Below are 18,264 nucleotides of genomic sequence, written 5' to 3'. Positions count from 1 at the left end.
TCATTTCAGGGAAAGGATTTTGATGAAAGGAAATTATAGAAAGGATACATTGGCCTAGTTGATGTAAATATTTCATAATGTCAGGTATAAAAATGATCTAAAATATCATTACTATACATTTGATATTTACAGGTACTTTCTGCATAATATGCATACTTACATGTAATATTTCATATATTTATATGTGAGTATAAATACTTATGAAAATATAACACAATAACACAATATTTCTAGTAAATAAAGTTTTAAAATGAAAAGTTAAAATACTATCCTATTCATATTATTGACCACTATACTTGATAAATTTTCAGTGTGGTGGGCATTATGTCAAAACAGAGTATATATTAAAAAACATACAATTTAAAAGTTCTTAAAGTTTCATTAATTAGGATATGGTAACATCAAGAACACTCAAATACAGAAAATATAATTTAATCTTATGTTAACAAAGAGGGCAGCTGAGAATTCTGTAGTGCTTCAGAACCTTAATTATATATTTATATAATCAATGAGTCCTAGACAGATGCTCTGATTTCATTACTAATACTAATGAGAGGATATGTAAGATCTACACTCTCATTTCACTTCTGTTAGTGCTGCCAAACTTTTTTTTTTTTTAGTGATTTAAAGTCATTTGTATTCTTTGGTGAGCTGTTTTTCCGCTGCTCTTTGCTCATTTCTGTTGAGGAACTTAAGCATTTTCCTTAACTGATATGAGTGATTTATATTTTAAAATAAATATAAAACTTTTATTTGTAGTAATTTTTTCACATTTTACTGCTGCATTGTAATTATACATAATAGTGCGATTTGTTCTTACATATTTGTATATGCACACAATATAATTTGATAAATTTTGTTTCTAAGTACCTCCCTTCCTCCCCTGCTTGGTCTCCTTTCTTTATTCCACTGAGAAATGATCCCTGAAAACAGTTTTTATTTGTGGTAATTTTTATGGTTAAGTTTTCCTCCACTGCTTTTATGCTTGAAGAGTTCTTCTTCAACCATAAGTTACTCTTATGTTTTTATAAATATCTTTTTTTTAAAGCACAATATTCTTCAATTCACTTCAATCTTATCTTGGAGTACTCTGTTAGTGAGGGGGAATGATTAAAGAGTGGCCTAGGGGAGCTGGGGTTGTGGCTCAGTGGTAGAACACTCATTTAGCATGGGTGAGGCACTGGATTCCATCCTCAGCACCACATGAAGATAAATAAATAATGGTATTGTGTCCATCTACAAATGAAACATATTTGTTAAAAAAAAAAAAGAAAAGAAAAGAAAAAAGAATGGCCTAGGTTTTCACACTAATGATCTAATTTGAAATCTACACTCTGGGCACTCTTTGCTCTACTTCGCATGTTACTTTGTTCCCTTTATTATTTTATTTATCTTACTCTACTCCACTCATATGTGATTACCATTATATTTGATAAATAAGAACATAAACTTAACTGGAAAGTCCCTTTCAGAGCACAGTTATACCTTGTCTTTATTTCTTCTTTCCTGTGTGTCTAGGACAATATACCATGCACAGGAAATTTTTAATTTGGTAATACAGAAACATTATAGCTTTAACAGTTTGAAATTATAGATTGGTAACTCACTTTACCAAAAAGGATAATACTTGAATTACTTAACAGGGATCCTAACTGTCAAAATGTTGGACAAATCTTCATCAGACTTTATTTATTTATTTAAAAAAAATTTTTTTTAAGTTGTAGATGGATACAATACCTTAACTTTATATATTTATTTTTATGTGGTGCTGAGGATCGAACCCAGTGCCTCATACATGCAAGGCAAGTGCTTTACCACTGAGCCATAACCCCAGCCCCTCATCAGACTTTAAATACAAGTTTATAGGTATTTTCCAAAAATGATTATTAGGGTTAAGAACAAGGTGGGGGAAAGAGATCTTTGTGGTTTTATGTCAGCTCTGTATCTTGGTTGTGATGGTAGCCACATGAATCTCTATATACATATTCAAGTGTACATAAAACCGATAAATCTTGCTAAGATCTCTGGATTGTACCAACATCAATTTGCTGGCTTTTGATAGTGTATTTTTGTTAGGTAAGAAGTTAATCTCTGGGGGAAACTGATTGAAAGGTAGAATCTCTGCTTTTCTTTGAACTTTCTAGGAATCTGTAATCCTTTCAAAATAAACACAAGAAAAATGTTTTTGTAAGAAAAATGTAAAAAACAAAACCAACATAAAACAGTAAGATATATGACTTTTTTGTTTTGTTTTTTGCTTTGGATAATATTTTACAACAATACTTTAATTTTTGAGTAACTGATAATGGAAAATCTACCTTTGCTGGTCCTCCTCCAGAACTAGTGAATAATACACTGAGTAGTGAGATAACAACAATATCACTGTGTTCAAATAGCAGCAAAGTCCTATGGAAAAAAGATACCATTTATGAAATGTATCTAACCTTTATCAGGAAGCATCATCTAGAGTACAAGAAAAGAAAATAAGTATTTCCCTTGATTTCACAAAAACATACACATTATGAGAAGAGTAAGTAGGTATAATTGCTGTGGAAAACGTTTTGATATTATCTACCTTTGAAAGGCTAACACTACAAATATCCAACAAGACCACTCCTAATGTTAATCATATGGATTTCTTGTATGTGTATATCAAGAAATACTTGAGATTGCTCATATCAGCACTGTTTGCAATAGGTCTAAAGGGCAAACAAGCCACTAATCCATTTACCCACTAATAAAAGCATAAATAATATAAACCAGAGTATTTCCATTCAGTAAACTATTACACAGAGTATGAATGAATGAAATCTTATTGATATGTGAAATACTGAAGTATATACTTTTTTTCGGGGGGGGTGGGGGGGTGGGTGGGTGGTGTAGGTGGGTACTGGAGATTGAACCCAGGGCTGCTTAACCACTAAGCCACATCCCCAGCCTTTTTTATTTTTCTATTCTGAGACAAGGTCTCACTAAACTGCTTAGCGCCCTCAGTAAGTTGCTGAGGTTGGCTTCCAACTTGCAATCCTCCTGCCTCGGCCTCCTGAGTCCCTGGAATTACAGATGTGTGCCACCGTGCCTGGTTAAAGTATACACTTTTATTTTTTTGGAGACAAGATCTCACTGTGTTACCCAGGTTGGCTTTGAACTCCTGGGCTCAAGTGATTCTTTTGTCTCAACTTCCCAAGTAGGTGGGACTATCGGTGTTTGCTACAACCAGCCCTGAAATGTACACTTTGAAAAGGTGAATTTTAGGCTGGAGTTATAGCTCAGCTGGACTAGCACATGTGAGGCATTGGGTTTGATCTTTAGCACCACATAAAAATAAACAAATAATGTCCATCTATGATTAAAAGAATTTTTAAAAAATTGTATACTGAGTTGGGCACAATGGTGCACGCCTATAATCTCAGAGGTTTGGGAGGCTGAGGCAGGAGGATTCCAAGTTCAAAGCCAGCTTCAGCAACTTAGCAAGGCCCTAAGCAACTGGGAAAATAAATAAATAAAAAAAATATAAAAAGATCTGTGGCTGTGGCTCAGTGGTTGAGTACCTCTTGGTTCAATCCCCAGTACCCGCCCCCCCAAAGTGGGTGTGTGTGTGTATACAAAAAAAAAAAAAAATATATATATATATATAATAAACACTGAATGGGAGAAGCATGTTGCAGAAAAATACATGCAATGTAATTCCATTTATATAAAGTAATAAAGTAAAAAACTTTGCAAAGTTAAACACTAAAAGAAAGAGGGAGGGGCTGGAGATGTGGCTCAAGTGGTAATGCGCTCGCCTGGCATGCTTGCGGCCCGGGTTCAATCCTCAGCACCACATATAAACAAAGATGTTGTGTCCACCGAAAACTAAAAAATAAATATTAAAAATAAATAAATAAAAGAAAGAGGGAGGAAAAGAAAGAGAGAGAAAAAAAAGAAAACTACAAAAAAGTAGATAGTAATAAAAACAAAACCTAAGATATTGGTTATATCTAAAGGCAGGAAAAGGAGGAGATATAATCAGGAGAGTCACAGGGCTCCAAAGGTATTAATAAGGCTTTATTTTGGGGGCTGAGTGTTAAGATACATGCATATCATTTTTATTATTCTTCAAATATATTTTTATCTATATTTATTCTTCTTATGTGGAAATACTTCTTTTAAAAAAACAGAAATCATTATCACTATTCATAAGGAGACTTATGAGTTCTAAATAGTAATTAGTTCAGCTGCTTATTAATGTTTTCAATTTTTCTCTTTACCTAAAAATCTGTAATGAGAGCACACTGATGATAATCTTAGCTGTATTAAAATTTGGAAATTTAAGAAAATAAATGTCAACAGTAATACTAACCTAAAATTACATAGACTATAAAACATGAAAGGAATCTTTCTTTCTTTCTTTTTTTGGAAGCACTGGGGATTGACTCCATCACTGAGCTGTGTCACCAGTCCTTATTTTGTTTTTGTTTTTTTAATATATATATATATATATATATATATATATTTTTTTTAGTTTTCGGCGGACACAACATCTTTGTTTATATGTGGTGCTGAGGATCGGATCCGGGCCGCACGAATGCCAGGCAAGCGCGCTACCGCTTGAGCCACATCCCTAGCCCACCAGTCCTTATTTTGAGTTTTGGTAAGTTGCTCAGTCTGGCCTTGAACTTGGAATCCTCCTGCTTCAGCCTCCCCAATGGCTGGGATTACAGGCACGTGCTACCATATTTATTTATTTATATTTATTTATTTATTTTAAAGAGAGAGAGGAGAGAGAGAGAGAATTTTTTATTTATTTTTCAAATATTTATTTATTTTCAGTTATCGGCAGACACAACATCTTTGTTTGTATGTGGTGCTGAGGATTGAACCCGGGCCGCACGCATGCCAGGCGAGCACGCTACCGCTTAAGCCACATCCCCAGCCCCTGTTCTACCATATTTAGCTTGAAAGGAATCTTTCTCATCAAGTAATTGCATGATGGTTTTAGTCAAAGAATAAGAGGAACAGTGTTGTTGGTGGTAGAGTTACAAGAGTAGGAGGTAGATGACTAAAGGAGCCAAGTAAGAGTTTAAGTTATTTCCCCTTTCCTTCCCTATCTTAATATATAGAGACAGTGATTTAACAGCATATGAATTAAATAATAACTTTGTGAATAATAAATTAAAAATCTTACAAATGATAAGCAACAGTACCATTCAATTATATTCAAGAACAAATTGAAAAAGTTATACCCAGAATGAGAAATTTTGCCAGCTTTCCCAACCCTCCAGGATGCTATTGCAGTTGTGGACAGAGATATGACATTTGGATTTAACATACTCTGCAGCTGACAAAGCACAGAGCAAAACACCCAAAGGGACCCAGAAGCTATTCTAATGGCTATGAGAGGAAAAAAAACTTTACACAAAGCATTTCTCATTCATGACCTTCCTCTCTGTTCACCCTACTACTCTGAGTGAAAGCCTTTAAAATATCCTTCATTTTTTACTCCTCACCTCTTGTCCTTACACTCCCCCTCATCATTGGCAAGTAAACAAAACCCTTTAGAAACAGAAAAAATATTAAACTGGCTCATGTGCACAAAAAAGATTACTCTACATAGATCTACGGGAACATGAAATGGGAGTAGTCTACCTAATTTACCACCTTTAAGCTGATGACTGATAAACTATTTCAAAATATTTGTTTATAAGTGACTTGCTGAATTGGGCCAAAAAATTAGATGAAGGGGAATGAAGGGAAGGGAGGGGGTATGAGACTAGGAAAGATAACAGAATGAATTGGACATGATTTTCCTATGTTCACATATGAATACAAGACCAGTATAATTAATTCCACATTATGTACAACCAGAAGAATGGGAAACTGTATTCCATGTAAGTATAATATATCAAAATATGCTAGGCATGGAGGTGCACACCTGTAATCCCAGCGGCTTCAGGAGGCTAAGCCAGGAGGATCGCTAGTTCAAAGCCAGCCTCAGCAGCTTATAGAAGCCCTAAGCAAATGAGTGAGACCCTGTCTCTAAATAAAATACAAAAAAGAACTGGTGATGTGTCTCAGTGGTTAAGTGCCCCTGATCCTGTCTCTAAATAAAATACAAAAAAGGACTGGTGATGTGGCTCAGTGGTTAAGCGCCCCTGAGTTCAATCCTTGGTTCTAAAAAAAAGAAAAAAAAATTCTACTGGCATGTATAACTAAAAAGAACAAATAAAAACAACAACAAGAAGCCAGACACAGTGGCATAAGCCTGTAATCCCAGCATCTAAGGACGCTGAAGCAGTATTGCAAATTCTAGGCTAGTCTCAACAATTTAGTGAGCCCCTGATTAAAAAAAAAGGGGCTGGGCTAGGAGAGTAGCTCAATGGTAAATTACCCTTGGGTTAAATTCCCAGTGCACACACACAGACACACAAATGCTTTTTAAGTACTTGGGTTTCTTCTTATTGGTTGATTTTATTTACCATTACAGACCTTTTAGCCTCCAAATTAGCAAGTAAAAGTATCACTAATAAGTGATTTAAAAAAAAAAAAGCCACTTATGATAAACATTTTCTGAAATTCCTTGGATGCTAACTAGTAAAATATCTATGATAGATCATGAACAAATACATTATAGTATTCCCCAAAGAACTAATCCACAAACCAGAGGTTCTCTCTCTTTGTTGAATTCTATGCAAAACTATAGAAGTGATAGAAATATTTGTACAAATAAATATTTGACAGGAAATAAAATGGAACAAAATTAACATTCAAAATGAGGAAATGTAAACAAACATTCTAAATATGCACGCTTATTTACCTTAGTGGTCCACAGAGAGTAAGGCCAAAAAACCACAAGAGTGAAATTATACATCCAGCTACTGCATGTTTAAATATTTTGATCCACTATAAATAGAAAAAACAATGAAAAATTTCAGTCACATATTTCACTAACTTCATTTTAAATAAATATAAAAGACAAATGATAAAAATGGTAACAGAGAAGGAGAAAAAAATAAACATTTTAAAAACTAAATAACTACATATTTTAAAATTAAAATTAGAAAATGTTTATATCCCTTGATTAACTCTAGATTTGCAAGACAGAATTGTTTCCATTACCTGTGTTGTTGTATCTTGAAATCTTTTTCTTACAGTTTTTCTGTTTTCTTAGTTTCTCACTAGGAATACTGAATGATTTAGTCTTTAAATTCTTTTCCACCAGGAATTTTTAGTGCTCCAATTATTCAAAAACAGAGAAAGACTAAAAAGTTTCTTCTCAGCAAAAGAAACAATCTATGAGGTGAACAGAGAGCCTACATCTTGGGAGCAAATCTTTACCCTCACGCATCAGATAGAGCACTAATTTCAAGGGTATATAAAGAACTCGAAAAGCACCAAAAAAACAAATAACCCAATCAATAAATGGGCCAAAGACCTGAACAGACACTTCTCAGAAGATGATATACAATCAATAAACAAATAGATGAAAAAATGTTCATTATTGCTATCAATACAGAAATGCAAATCAAAACTACTCTAAGATTTCATCTCACTCCAGTTAGAATGGCAGCTATTATGAAGACAACAATAAGTGTTATTGAGGATGTGGGGAAAAAGGTACACTCATACACTGCTGGTGGGACTGCAAATTGGTGCAGCCAATATGGAAAGCAGTATGGAGATTTCTTGGAAAATTGGGAAAGGAACCACCATCTGACCCAGCTATCCCTCTCAGTCTATAACCAAAGGACTTAAAAACAGCATACTACAGGGACACAGCCACATCAATGTTTATAGCAGCACAATTTATAATAGCTAAACTGTGGAACCAAGCTAGATGCCCTTCAATAGATGAATGGATAAAAAAGAATATTACTCAGCAATAAAAGAGAATAAAATCATGGCATTTGCAGATAAATGGATGGAGTTAGAGAAAGTAATGCTAAGTGAAGTTAGCTAATCCCCAAAATGAAATGTCGATGTTTTCTCTGATGTAAGGGGGCTGATTCATAGTTAGGTAGGGAGGGGGAGCATGGGAGGAATACACGCACTCTAGATGGGGAAGAGTGGTGGAAGGGGAAGGGAGGAGGAATAGGGTTAGAAATGATGGTGGAATGCGATGGACATTATTATCCAAAGTTCATGTATGAAGACAGGAATTGGTGTGAATATACTTTGTATACAACCAGAAATATGAAAAATTGTGCTCTATATGTGTAATAAGAATTATATGCATTCTGCTGTCAAATATAAATGAAAAAAGTTAATTAAAAAAACAGAAAGAAATGTAAAAGGGTGTTTAAAATATTAATGCTATTTTAAAAAATGTTCTTGGTCTCTAAAAACAAATACTTATATTTGTCATTCTGATAAAAATCATGGAATAGGTTTCTAATTTGTGATATAAACCAAATATGTCAAATATGTCAAGAGCAGATTATTTGTAGAAATTTTCTGTTGTGCGTTTAAATTATTAAGTATCCCTGATCAAAAAATGAGCAAGGAATAAATGATTCTGCAGAAACCTTACCTGGTTTTTGGTAACTGTTTTCCCAGAAGAAAATGGCTTTTGAGACAAAACCATAAAAAATGCAGTCCTGTAAATATTGAGACAGTAACATACTAATCAATATTAAATACAAGATGTGGTTTTAAGTAAGGACACTTATTTTAAACAAATGTACCAGAACTTGAAAGGCATGCTATCCTCTGAAGATCTGTACTGGAAAACAGTACATATTTTAACAATGTTTCCATGGCAACATTTTGGGGAATTCTTCTTTTGTAATTGTCTTTGGAACCAGTCAGTTCACAAGCCACACAAGAGGAGTCTCAATATTTTTTAATACCTTGACATACTAAAGAAAATAATTCTTATTTTCTCTAGAGCTCAGTAATAACAAACCTTAAAATAATGTGACAGAAATGAAGAAAGTACTAATTATATGTTCCCACTTTTGCCAAAACGCTATATAAAAACATGCCATGTAAGGTAGTAGCACATTCCTATAATCATGGCTACTTGGGAGGTTGTTGCAGGAAGATTTTAATTTCAAGACAACCTGGATAACTTAAAGAGTCTCCATTTCACAATATAACATAAAAGGAACTGGGGATGTAGCCCAGTGGAAGAGTGCTTGTCTAGCATGTGCAAAGCCCTGGGGGGTTCAATTTCCTGTTTCCCCCAGTGCATACAACTGGTACTTAAAATTTCCTAGTAAAGAATCTCTTTCCCAGATTACCAAAATTATACTCCCAAGGGTTTAATATATTTTTAGTAATAGAAGGCAGCAGAAAGTAGTCACTATCAATTTCAAGATCCAGAAATCTCTATTTAGGAAGAATGAATTACTATATGTAGAAGAGGACACAGTACGCTATGAAAGGATTATACAGGAAATGCAGTTCAGCATGTTTGGGTTTTTTTTTTTTTAACTTCTTTTCTTCAGATTAGGTCTTACTATGTTGCCAGGTTGACTTTGAACTCCGGGGCTCAAGGGATTCTCCTGCCTCAACTTCTCAAATGCTGGGACTATAGGTATATGGCACTATGTCCATCTGCTAGCATGGTTTAACTTAGAAAATAAGGAACATACTCACCCAAGTTTTAATATGAAAATGAACTGAACAATGTGAACAGCTTTCAGGAGATCATATGATTCAAAAAGTCCCACAGCTTTCAAAACTTTAGTGAAACATAGTAACACAATATATTTTGTTAATCTGGAAAATAAAAACAAACAACTTTCAGTATAATTGAAATCACAAGGAACTCAGTAATTTTCTTCTTATACAAGTATCAGACATAACAGAATACAAAGATATACACATAAACAAATATGAAACAATACAAAAAAGCCAAACAGAAAACAAACCCAAACAACTCATTATCCACATGATAACTATTGTTAACATTCTGGTGTATGTTATACTCCTGGTTTCTTTTCAATGTATATGAATGATAATATATATAGATGCAGTCTATTTTTTGAAAAAGCAACAACTAAAAATAAAGATGTTCTTGATCAACCAGTTGCCACTGAGCTATACTCCTAGTCCTTTTATTTTTCATTTTGAGACAGGGTCTCACTAAATTGCTAAGGCTGCCCTCAAATTTGCGATCCTCCATTTTAGCTTCCTGCATTGCTGGGATTACAAGCAAGTGCTACCATGTCTGGCTATAATATGCTTTTTTTTTGTTTGTTTGTTTGGCATTGGGGATGGAACCCAGGGCCTTAACCAACGAGCCACATCCCCACATTCCTACCCCTTTTTATGTTTTGACAAAGGCTCTGGCTAAGTTGCTGGGGGCCTTGCTAAGTTGCCGAGAAACTGGCTTTGACCTTGCAATCATCCTTCCACAACCTCCCAGGTAGCTGGGATTACAGGCATGCACCCAGCCTGTAATGTCTTCATATTATGTATATACACACACACATATTAGTTGTAGATTTACAAATAACTTTATTTACTTATATTTTATGTGATGCTGAGGATCAAACCCAGTGCCTTACACGTGCTAGGCAAGCGCTCTACATTGAGCCACAACCCCAGTCCCTATGTCTTTTTTAAAAAATTTTAAATTTTTTTTATTTGTAGATGGACACAATATATTTATTTTATTTTTATGTGGTGCTGAGGATGGAACCCAGTGCCTCACGTGTGCCAGGTGAGCGCTCCATCACTGAGCCCCAGCCCCAGCCATGTATTATGTCTTTCAATTTATCAATTACTCCAAACAATTAAGGAAAACAAAAATAGGGACTAAATTCTATCTGTGATGAAACCAGAAGACACTAACTTGCTAAGTGATTACAGTAAGGATTGAAAATCCAAGTGCCCTGATCCAGAGATTTCTGAAAAGCTCCAGGAACCATATACATCTGAGAAAGGGTGTGGGAAGCTATACCAAAGGGAGGATCCTTAGAGAAGTCTTCTAAGTAACTAGATCCCCCACGTTCTTGCCCTTCACAGCCAGGCAACATCCCTTCTCAATTACTACAGGAGTCATAAGTTTTGGCCTCTGGTTAGGTCTGAACATGAAGCAAAGAGAAAAGGAAGGATGAGGCATTGGACTAAAAATGTGGAGATTAAAAAGAAGTTTCTCTTCTTAGCCCTGCTTACCTTCTTTCCTTTAATTTCAACATCCCAACAGCCAGGCTTCAACCCCCCCAGCAGAACCCTTCTACAAAGCCTACTAAAATCTCTAGCAATTATCTAGGTCTGAAAGTAAATGTATGTTAGGGGAAAAAAGTTAAGACATTAACATTTAAGAGGTAAAAAAACACCTTCGAGATTGTCTAGCCCAGCTCCTCTCAGGTTGTAGATCGGAAAGAAGAAGTGCAGAGAGCTAGGCAGGGTCAATCCCAGGACTTCTTAGCTTCTCTTTTTAATATATTGCCCAAAAGACCAAAGTTCATCCAAAAGGCTTTTGGGGGTTTTTATCTTCTCAACTATTCACGATTATACATAAATCCTCCACAGGGTTATTCAGTCATTCTTCACATAGTTCCTTGTTCACTTACTGACAGGGTGTTTTCAGGTATAGCCATCCCTCTTCCACATAAAGGGGCAAGATGTACCTGGAACTATTAATCTCATTATTCCTGCTTTAATAGGAGGATTTTTATTTAAAATTTATCTAAACAATTTTAATCCCAAACTGCTGCATCCATTTTATAACAAGTCTGAATATGAAAGCCAGTACACTAAGAATTAATGGCAGAGAGGAAAAACAAAAAGAATTTGCCTCCCAGATGGTATCACTGAGGTCTCTGAACAAACACCAGCAACCTCTGGTTTCCTTTTTGTGAGAAGATAGAATCCCTATTTGTTTCAGCCTCTGTTATTTTTGTTTCTTACAACTAAACACATTTCTAGGTAATAGCCGGGACACTAAATGCATAGTGGAGACCCTACACTCAAGGAGCTTGAGTTCTACTGGGAAAGACTGGCAAATAGACAATCTATGTGATCCACTTAACAGAATCTGGAAAGAACACACATGGAAACAACTAACTAGGGAAGGGAAAGGTATCTCCACAGAGTTTGAGATATACAGTCTGTAATGAAGACAGTGTAGGAAATACCAAGCATGGAATAGGAATAATATTTCAAAATACAAGACAGCAGCATAGGTACACAGTACTGGGAAAGAACCCTTGAAAACAGTACTATATTTACTCAGTTCATGAGATGATGCTCATAATAACTCTTTTTTTTATTTTTTAAAGAGAGAGTGAGAGAGGAGAGAGAGAGAGAATTTTTTTAAAAATATTTATTTATTTTTTAGTTCTAGGCGGACACAACATCTTTGTTGGTATGTGGTGCTGAGGATCGAACCCGGGCCTCACGCATGCCAGGCAAGCACGCTACCGCTTGAGCCACATCCCCAGCCCAATAACTCTTAAGTCATTAAGGAAAAGGTAAATTTTGTATCTCTGTCTGTATGCCCCTACATATGTAATTTCTTTTTGTAGTGCTGGGGATCAAACCCAGGGCCTCAGACAGGCAAGTGTTCTACCACTGAGCTATATTTATAATGCACTTGGGAAGGTGATTAATATATAGATTTCTAAATATTTTCTGACTATAAAGTATTAACAAAACTTGAAAAACAGGGCACTTGGATGACAAGATTTAGTCATATGGAGCATTAACCTATGTAAAACACTTCTTGATAATATTATTACTCTTATGGTCTTTCTGACACCAATTTTCTTTACTTCTTTTATGTTCTGGTACTGGAGATTGAATTTAAACTCGGGTACTTGACTATTGAGCCATATCCCAGCCCTATTTTGTATTTTTTTAGAGACGGGGCCTCACTGAGTTGCTTAGCACCTTGCTTTTGCTGAGGCTGGCTTTAAACTTGCAATCCTCCTGGCTCAGCCTCCTGTGCTGCTGGGATTACAGGAGTGCACAACCATGCCTGGTTTCTTTACTCTCTTTTTAAAATTAAACACACACACACAGCCTGGCATGGTGGTGCATACCTGCAATCCCAGTGACTTGGGAGGCTGGGGTAGGAGGACTGCAAGTCTGAGGCCAGCCTCAGCAACTCAGTAAGACTCTATCTCAAAATTAAAAATAAAATGGGCTGGGGATGTGACTCAGTGATTAAACGCTCCTGGGTTCAATCCCTAGCTCTGCAAGGAAAAAAAAAAAAAAAAGAGAAAGGAAACTTTATTTAAAATAGTCCAAGGGGCTGGGGTTGTTGTTCAGTGGTACAGTGCTTGCCTGGCACATGTGGGGCACTGGTTTGACCTTAGCACCACATAAAAATAAATAAATAAAATAAAGATATTTAAAATAGTGTGAATTCAGGCATAACATCTTTGATTAAATAATTTATCAATTAGTTGTTGCTTTTTTGAGATACTGGGAATTAAACCCATGTTAAGCAAGTTTCCTGCCACTGAGCTATATCCCCAGGTCTTTATTTTGAGACCAGGTCTTATTAAATTGCTTTGGCTGGCCTCAAACTTTTGATCCTCCTGCCTCAGCGTACTGAATAACTGGGATTACTACAGGCATGTGCCACCATAGTCAGTTTTTGTTGGAGATTACAACCAGTTTTGGTTTTTAGCCTCTATAAAGAAAAACTTTTGTAACCTGGAATCCAAATTCAGCCAGTCCTGAATTGACTTTGGTTCTGCAATGATAACTGTGCTGAACAAACAGATGGCAAAGAATTGTTTACCACATTTACCTACCTAAGACAATAAGTTCTTGAGTAAAAAAGCATTTAAACAACTCATTTAGAAATAATTTCAAATTAACACAGAATAGTATGCCCTTTTTCTAGACAACTTAATTGTAAATATATTGTCTCATTTGTTTTGTTGTGCTCTCAAACAGATTTTTTTCCCCCTGGATTATATGAGAGTGAGTAAAATACATCAATGTTTTTTTTTACTCCTGAATAAGAACATGGAGGGCCTGGGATTATGGCTGGGCAGTAAAGCACTTGCCTAGCACGTGCTTTGATCCTCAGCACCACGTAAAAATAAATAAAATAAAGGTATTGTGTCCAACTACAACTAAAAAAAAAAAAGAACATGAAGCTGGGTGCGGTGGCACACACCTGTAATCCCAGTGACTCGAAGGCTAAGGCAGGAAGGATTTTGAGTTCAAACTTAGCCTCAGCAACTTAGTGAGGCCCTAAGCAAGTCAGGAGACCCTGTCTCTAAATAAATATACAAAAAAGGGCCAAGGATGTCGCTGGGTGGTTAAATACCCATGGGTTCAATTCCTGATAACAAACAAACCAGAAAAAACCCACAACGCACATGGGCATTCTGCTATAAAACCACCACGGTTATCAACAGGAAACTTAACAATGATATGATATAATACTTTAATCTGTAGTCCATAGTCCAATTTTGTCAAAAGACATGTAATGTCTTTTACAACATTTTCCCTTGGCAACTACCAAATCTAGACTACAACTCCCCTATATTGCATTTAGTTGTCATGGGCCAAAAATTAATATCTGATATGCTGTTATTTACAAAATGAATTGCTCAAAATAGACTAGAAAATTTATGCTACAAAAATGCAGTTGGTTGAAGTTCTGCTCCAGCATATGTGATGTTTTGATTTTCACATGCAAAAACTACATCAGTAAGGCTGTTACTGCTGTTCTAAGGAATTTGTCAAAATAATTTTTAAATGTCAAAATTTTAAGAACCACTAAAACTTAACCTCATTAGAAATGAAGGCAATAAGTACCAGTTCTAATCAAATTGCTGGGCCTTATTTTATGCATCCTATAACACTACCTCAGAATTTAGGGCAGGTCAGGAAAGACACTGGACAGTGTCACTGTGCTACCTGGTCTCTGGTCTTTAGGTGTTGGTGGGAGGACCTCTATGAATTTTTTTTTTTTTGACAGCGAGCATACATTTCTTATTTAAATAATAAAAGAAACAAAAAAAAAAAAAAGGAAAAGAAAACCCAACGACGGGGCTTAATTCTTGATGTGCTGGGTTAACCTGCACACCCAAGTTAATCTGCTTGTACTTTGATTTTTTCAGAGATGACAGTGACACCTTCCCCCAATTTACGCAGGGAGACGTCGTTAAGGTTAAGTTGTCACCAAGCTACTGCTCCAGGGAGAAACAGCTATGAGAAATGTTTCTCTGATTAGAAACTGGTTCTAAGGCTGACGGTCTGCCCTGAAACCCAGGGAATCTAGCAGAAGCTTCCTGGATCTCAGAGCGTCCATTCTGCAGTGGGCGCCACAGACGCCAATGAACCTAGAGGCAGGCAGCAGGCTGGGAAGCAGCGGGAGAGGACCCAAGGCTCGGCAGCGCGTGCGGAGTCCAAGGGAGGCCGGAGAGAAGGTGTGTCCGAACCGCCGGGCTAGCAGCTGCCGTCCCGGGCCGCAGTGCGTGAGCGGCGAGTCGGGATCAGTCCCTTACCGAGAGCTGGGCACGTCCACCCGCCCGAGGCCGCCGCCGCCGCCGCCGGGGCCGGTCAGCGCGTCCCCGCTGTATTTCTCCTCCATCCCGGGCTCAGGAGCCGCCGCCGCTACCCCTGCCGCGGGGTCTCCTCATGTCTTGTCGCTGCCGCGGAACAGCGGGCGCAGGCGCGTCACTCCCCCATGGCAGCAGCCCCGTCAGGTTCCTGCAGGCCGGATCGCCTCCGCTGTTCCCAGCTCCAGTTTACAAGCACACGCGAGTTGGGACTAGGCCGCGAGCAGTTTCGATTCGCCGGTTCCCGGGAGGCCGCACCGGCAGGGACGTTGCCAAGCCACGTCATCGGGCCCAGCATCCCTCACTCCCGGGGGAGTGCCTAACCCTGCGCCTGCGCACAAGGAAACACTCGCCTTCCAGTCTCCTTCTGTTGGCTCCTCCCACCGTGGCGATGGCGGCTGGAATCCCCGCCCCAAATCAGTCTTTCCCTTTGAAGAGGATGAGGCACTTACGTGCCCTTGCAGCGCCACCTATGGGCCGTCTGGGTTATAGCGGGTTCCTGCAGCACAGCGAGGGACGGGTCACAGAAAATGCACACGTGTGATTAAACCAAGTTCAATAGTCTTACCCTCTGTGTAGACTGTAACACACTCGCTGCCTCGAACATGCGTGATAAGTGGATCAACATTTTTCTAATGAGAAGGCTCAAAATCTCTAAAACATCAAGTCACCCCCAAAATATAACTATTTAATTTTTTTTCATATTGCTCTACTTTTATTTTATTCATGTAATTTTATGCGGTTCTGAGAATGGAACCCGGTGCCTCAACATGCAAGAAAAGCAAGGCAAGCGCTCTACCACTGAGCCGCAACCCCAGCCCAAAATGTAACTATTCTTGAATTTAGAGTTTCTATCACAAATATTGGGAGCCTGGGAAGACCTACTAATGAAAGAATGAAGAGAAATGACTGCTTTTTTGGCGTTATTTGCTTGGGGCCTGGAATACTGGTCGTGATGCCTAGGCAAAGGCTGGTGTAATTGCTGAAGTGCTCCAACACAGAGCATAAGAAGGACAGGATTTGGTTAAGTGTTGCTGTGAACTATTTTATCTCCTTTTTAAAAAGTATAGAATTTCTTTAAATTTTGTCTGTGGAACTGTGCTACTTAATCCAGACACATTTGTAAACATAGGCCTTCAAAAGGGGTATTTTTCTGTTGCCAGAAAGTTAGGAACATGGGCTCCTATGTCTCTTCTAGTTTAATTCCTGACTGCCATTTACTGTCAGTCACTTGACTTTCCTTTTCCTCATATGGAAAACAGGAATAATAATAATTATATCTTAGCGTTGCTGGGAGGGTTATATGTGTTAATGTTAAAAAGTATCTAGAAAAGTAAATGATATACCGTATCACTCAATAGATATTAACTATTATTTCTCATAGGGAAATTTGGGGATAGGAGTTGGAAGTGAAAATAGGATTTTGAACAGTATAGATTACAATTAGTTTATAGTACTCTTAATTTGAGTACACACAAAGAGCCATAGTAACAAGGAGTCTGCTGGTGGGGACATGATAATCTATTGTGGAAAATATTTAGCAATTTGAGAGGAATTTTGTCAATACCTGGTCTTTTACTTTTTAACCCAGGCCTTGTAGCTTACAAAACTTTACAATGCCCCGTCTTTTACACTTTAACTCAGGCTTTGCGGCTTAGAATCAGCTTAGAAATTTTACCCTTACAGGGTTACAGGTGTGCCCCACTGTACCCGGCTTCTCATAAGATTTTTTAAAAATGTAATTTAATTTAAGTTTTAAAATATTTTTTAATATTGTTGATGGACCTTTATTTTTTATTTACTCATTTATATAAAGTGCTGAGAATCAAACCCAATGCCTGATGCATGCTAGGCAAGCACTCCACCAACTGAGCTACAACCCTGACCCCACTCATAAGATTTTGCACATGAAAAAAACATTGGCAGAAGACACATTCTATGTGAAGCACACAGAGGAAGGCAGCCCTCAAACCCTTATAATTATGATTTATACAAAGCAAACAAAACAAGAAAACAAAAATATCTAAATCATCTTTAGGTAGTTCTACAATTTTTCAAAATAGTATTTTTAATGAGGAGATTATTACTAGAAAGTATAATTCTCAGATATTGTTTTGTTATAAAATGGTTAAACCAATAGCTATATGTGACCTTAGTTGTGTTAATATAAGTTACTTCTTTTTGTGTGTGTGTGGGTGTGTGCATGTAAGATACAAGTATATGTCAAGGAGAATGAGAACTAATAAATGTTTTCAGATGGAAAAGACAGAAATGTTTTATTTTAGATTGGGTGGCTGTTCATTATATTACATAATGTAATTTGGAGACTTTTGTTTGACTTGTTTTATAATGAAATGAAATAAATTAAAGCTTATTCATATTAAGAAAAACTCTGATACAAAATCCTCTGGGGATCATTGAACAATATTTATTTATTTATTTGTAGTACGGGATTGAACTCAGAAACTTTCTACCACTGAGCTACACACCCTTGATTTTTTAGTATTATTATTTTTGTTTTGAGACAGTCTTGCTAAGTTGCTGAGGCTGGCCTCAAACTTGAGATCTTTTTGCCTTAACCTCCCAAGTCACTGGGATCACAACCACATGCTACTGTGCAGGGCCGTTGTACCTTATTTTTTAACCTAATAATATGAAGAGAAGACCTTTGAGGAGCTAGACTATTCCAGCCCCTCACCTGTGGCTTCTTAATAGTAAAATTTAGTACATAAATAAAACACAGAATTTAAGACTCATAGGTTTTAGGACATTTCACGAATAGTTCTTATTTATTTTAAAAGTT

The 18,264-nt window shown here is 36.9% G+C and overlaps 1 protein-coding gene across 1 annotated transcript in view; it reads right to left on the bottom strand.

Moving 5' to 3' along the window:
- The window catches only part of Slc30a5 (solute carrier family 30 member 5), a 36,091-nt gene extending 20,374 nt beyond the window's left edge, over nucleotides 1–15,717 (bottom strand). The window contains exons 1-5 of the mRNA XM_026390865.2: nucleotides 15,408–15,717; nucleotides 9,583–9,705; nucleotides 8,513–8,579; nucleotides 6,800–6,885; nucleotides 2,319–2,406 (exon numbers count right to left, since the gene is read on the bottom strand). Coding sequence (XP_026246650.1) covers nucleotides 2,319–2,406; nucleotides 6,800–6,885; nucleotides 8,513–8,579; nucleotides 9,583–9,705; nucleotides 15,408–15,493 — 450 coding nt within the window. The 5' untranslated portion in view covers nucleotides 15,494–15,717. The remainder of the gene's footprint in view (nucleotides 1–2,318; nucleotides 2,407–6,799; nucleotides 6,886–8,512; nucleotides 8,580–9,582; nucleotides 9,706–15,407) is intronic.
- Between the last annotated feature and the right edge of the window lie 2,547 nt (nucleotides 15,718–18,264).

Source organism: Urocitellus parryii, chromosome 1 (assembly GCF_045843805.1).
Source record: "Urocitellus parryii isolate mUroPar1 chromosome 1, mUroPar1.hap1, whole genome shotgun sequence".
Lineage (NCBI taxonomy): Eukaryota > Metazoa > Chordata > Mammalia > Rodentia > Sciuridae > Urocitellus > Urocitellus parryii.
This window is presented reverse-complemented; position numbering and strand designations above follow the sequence as displayed.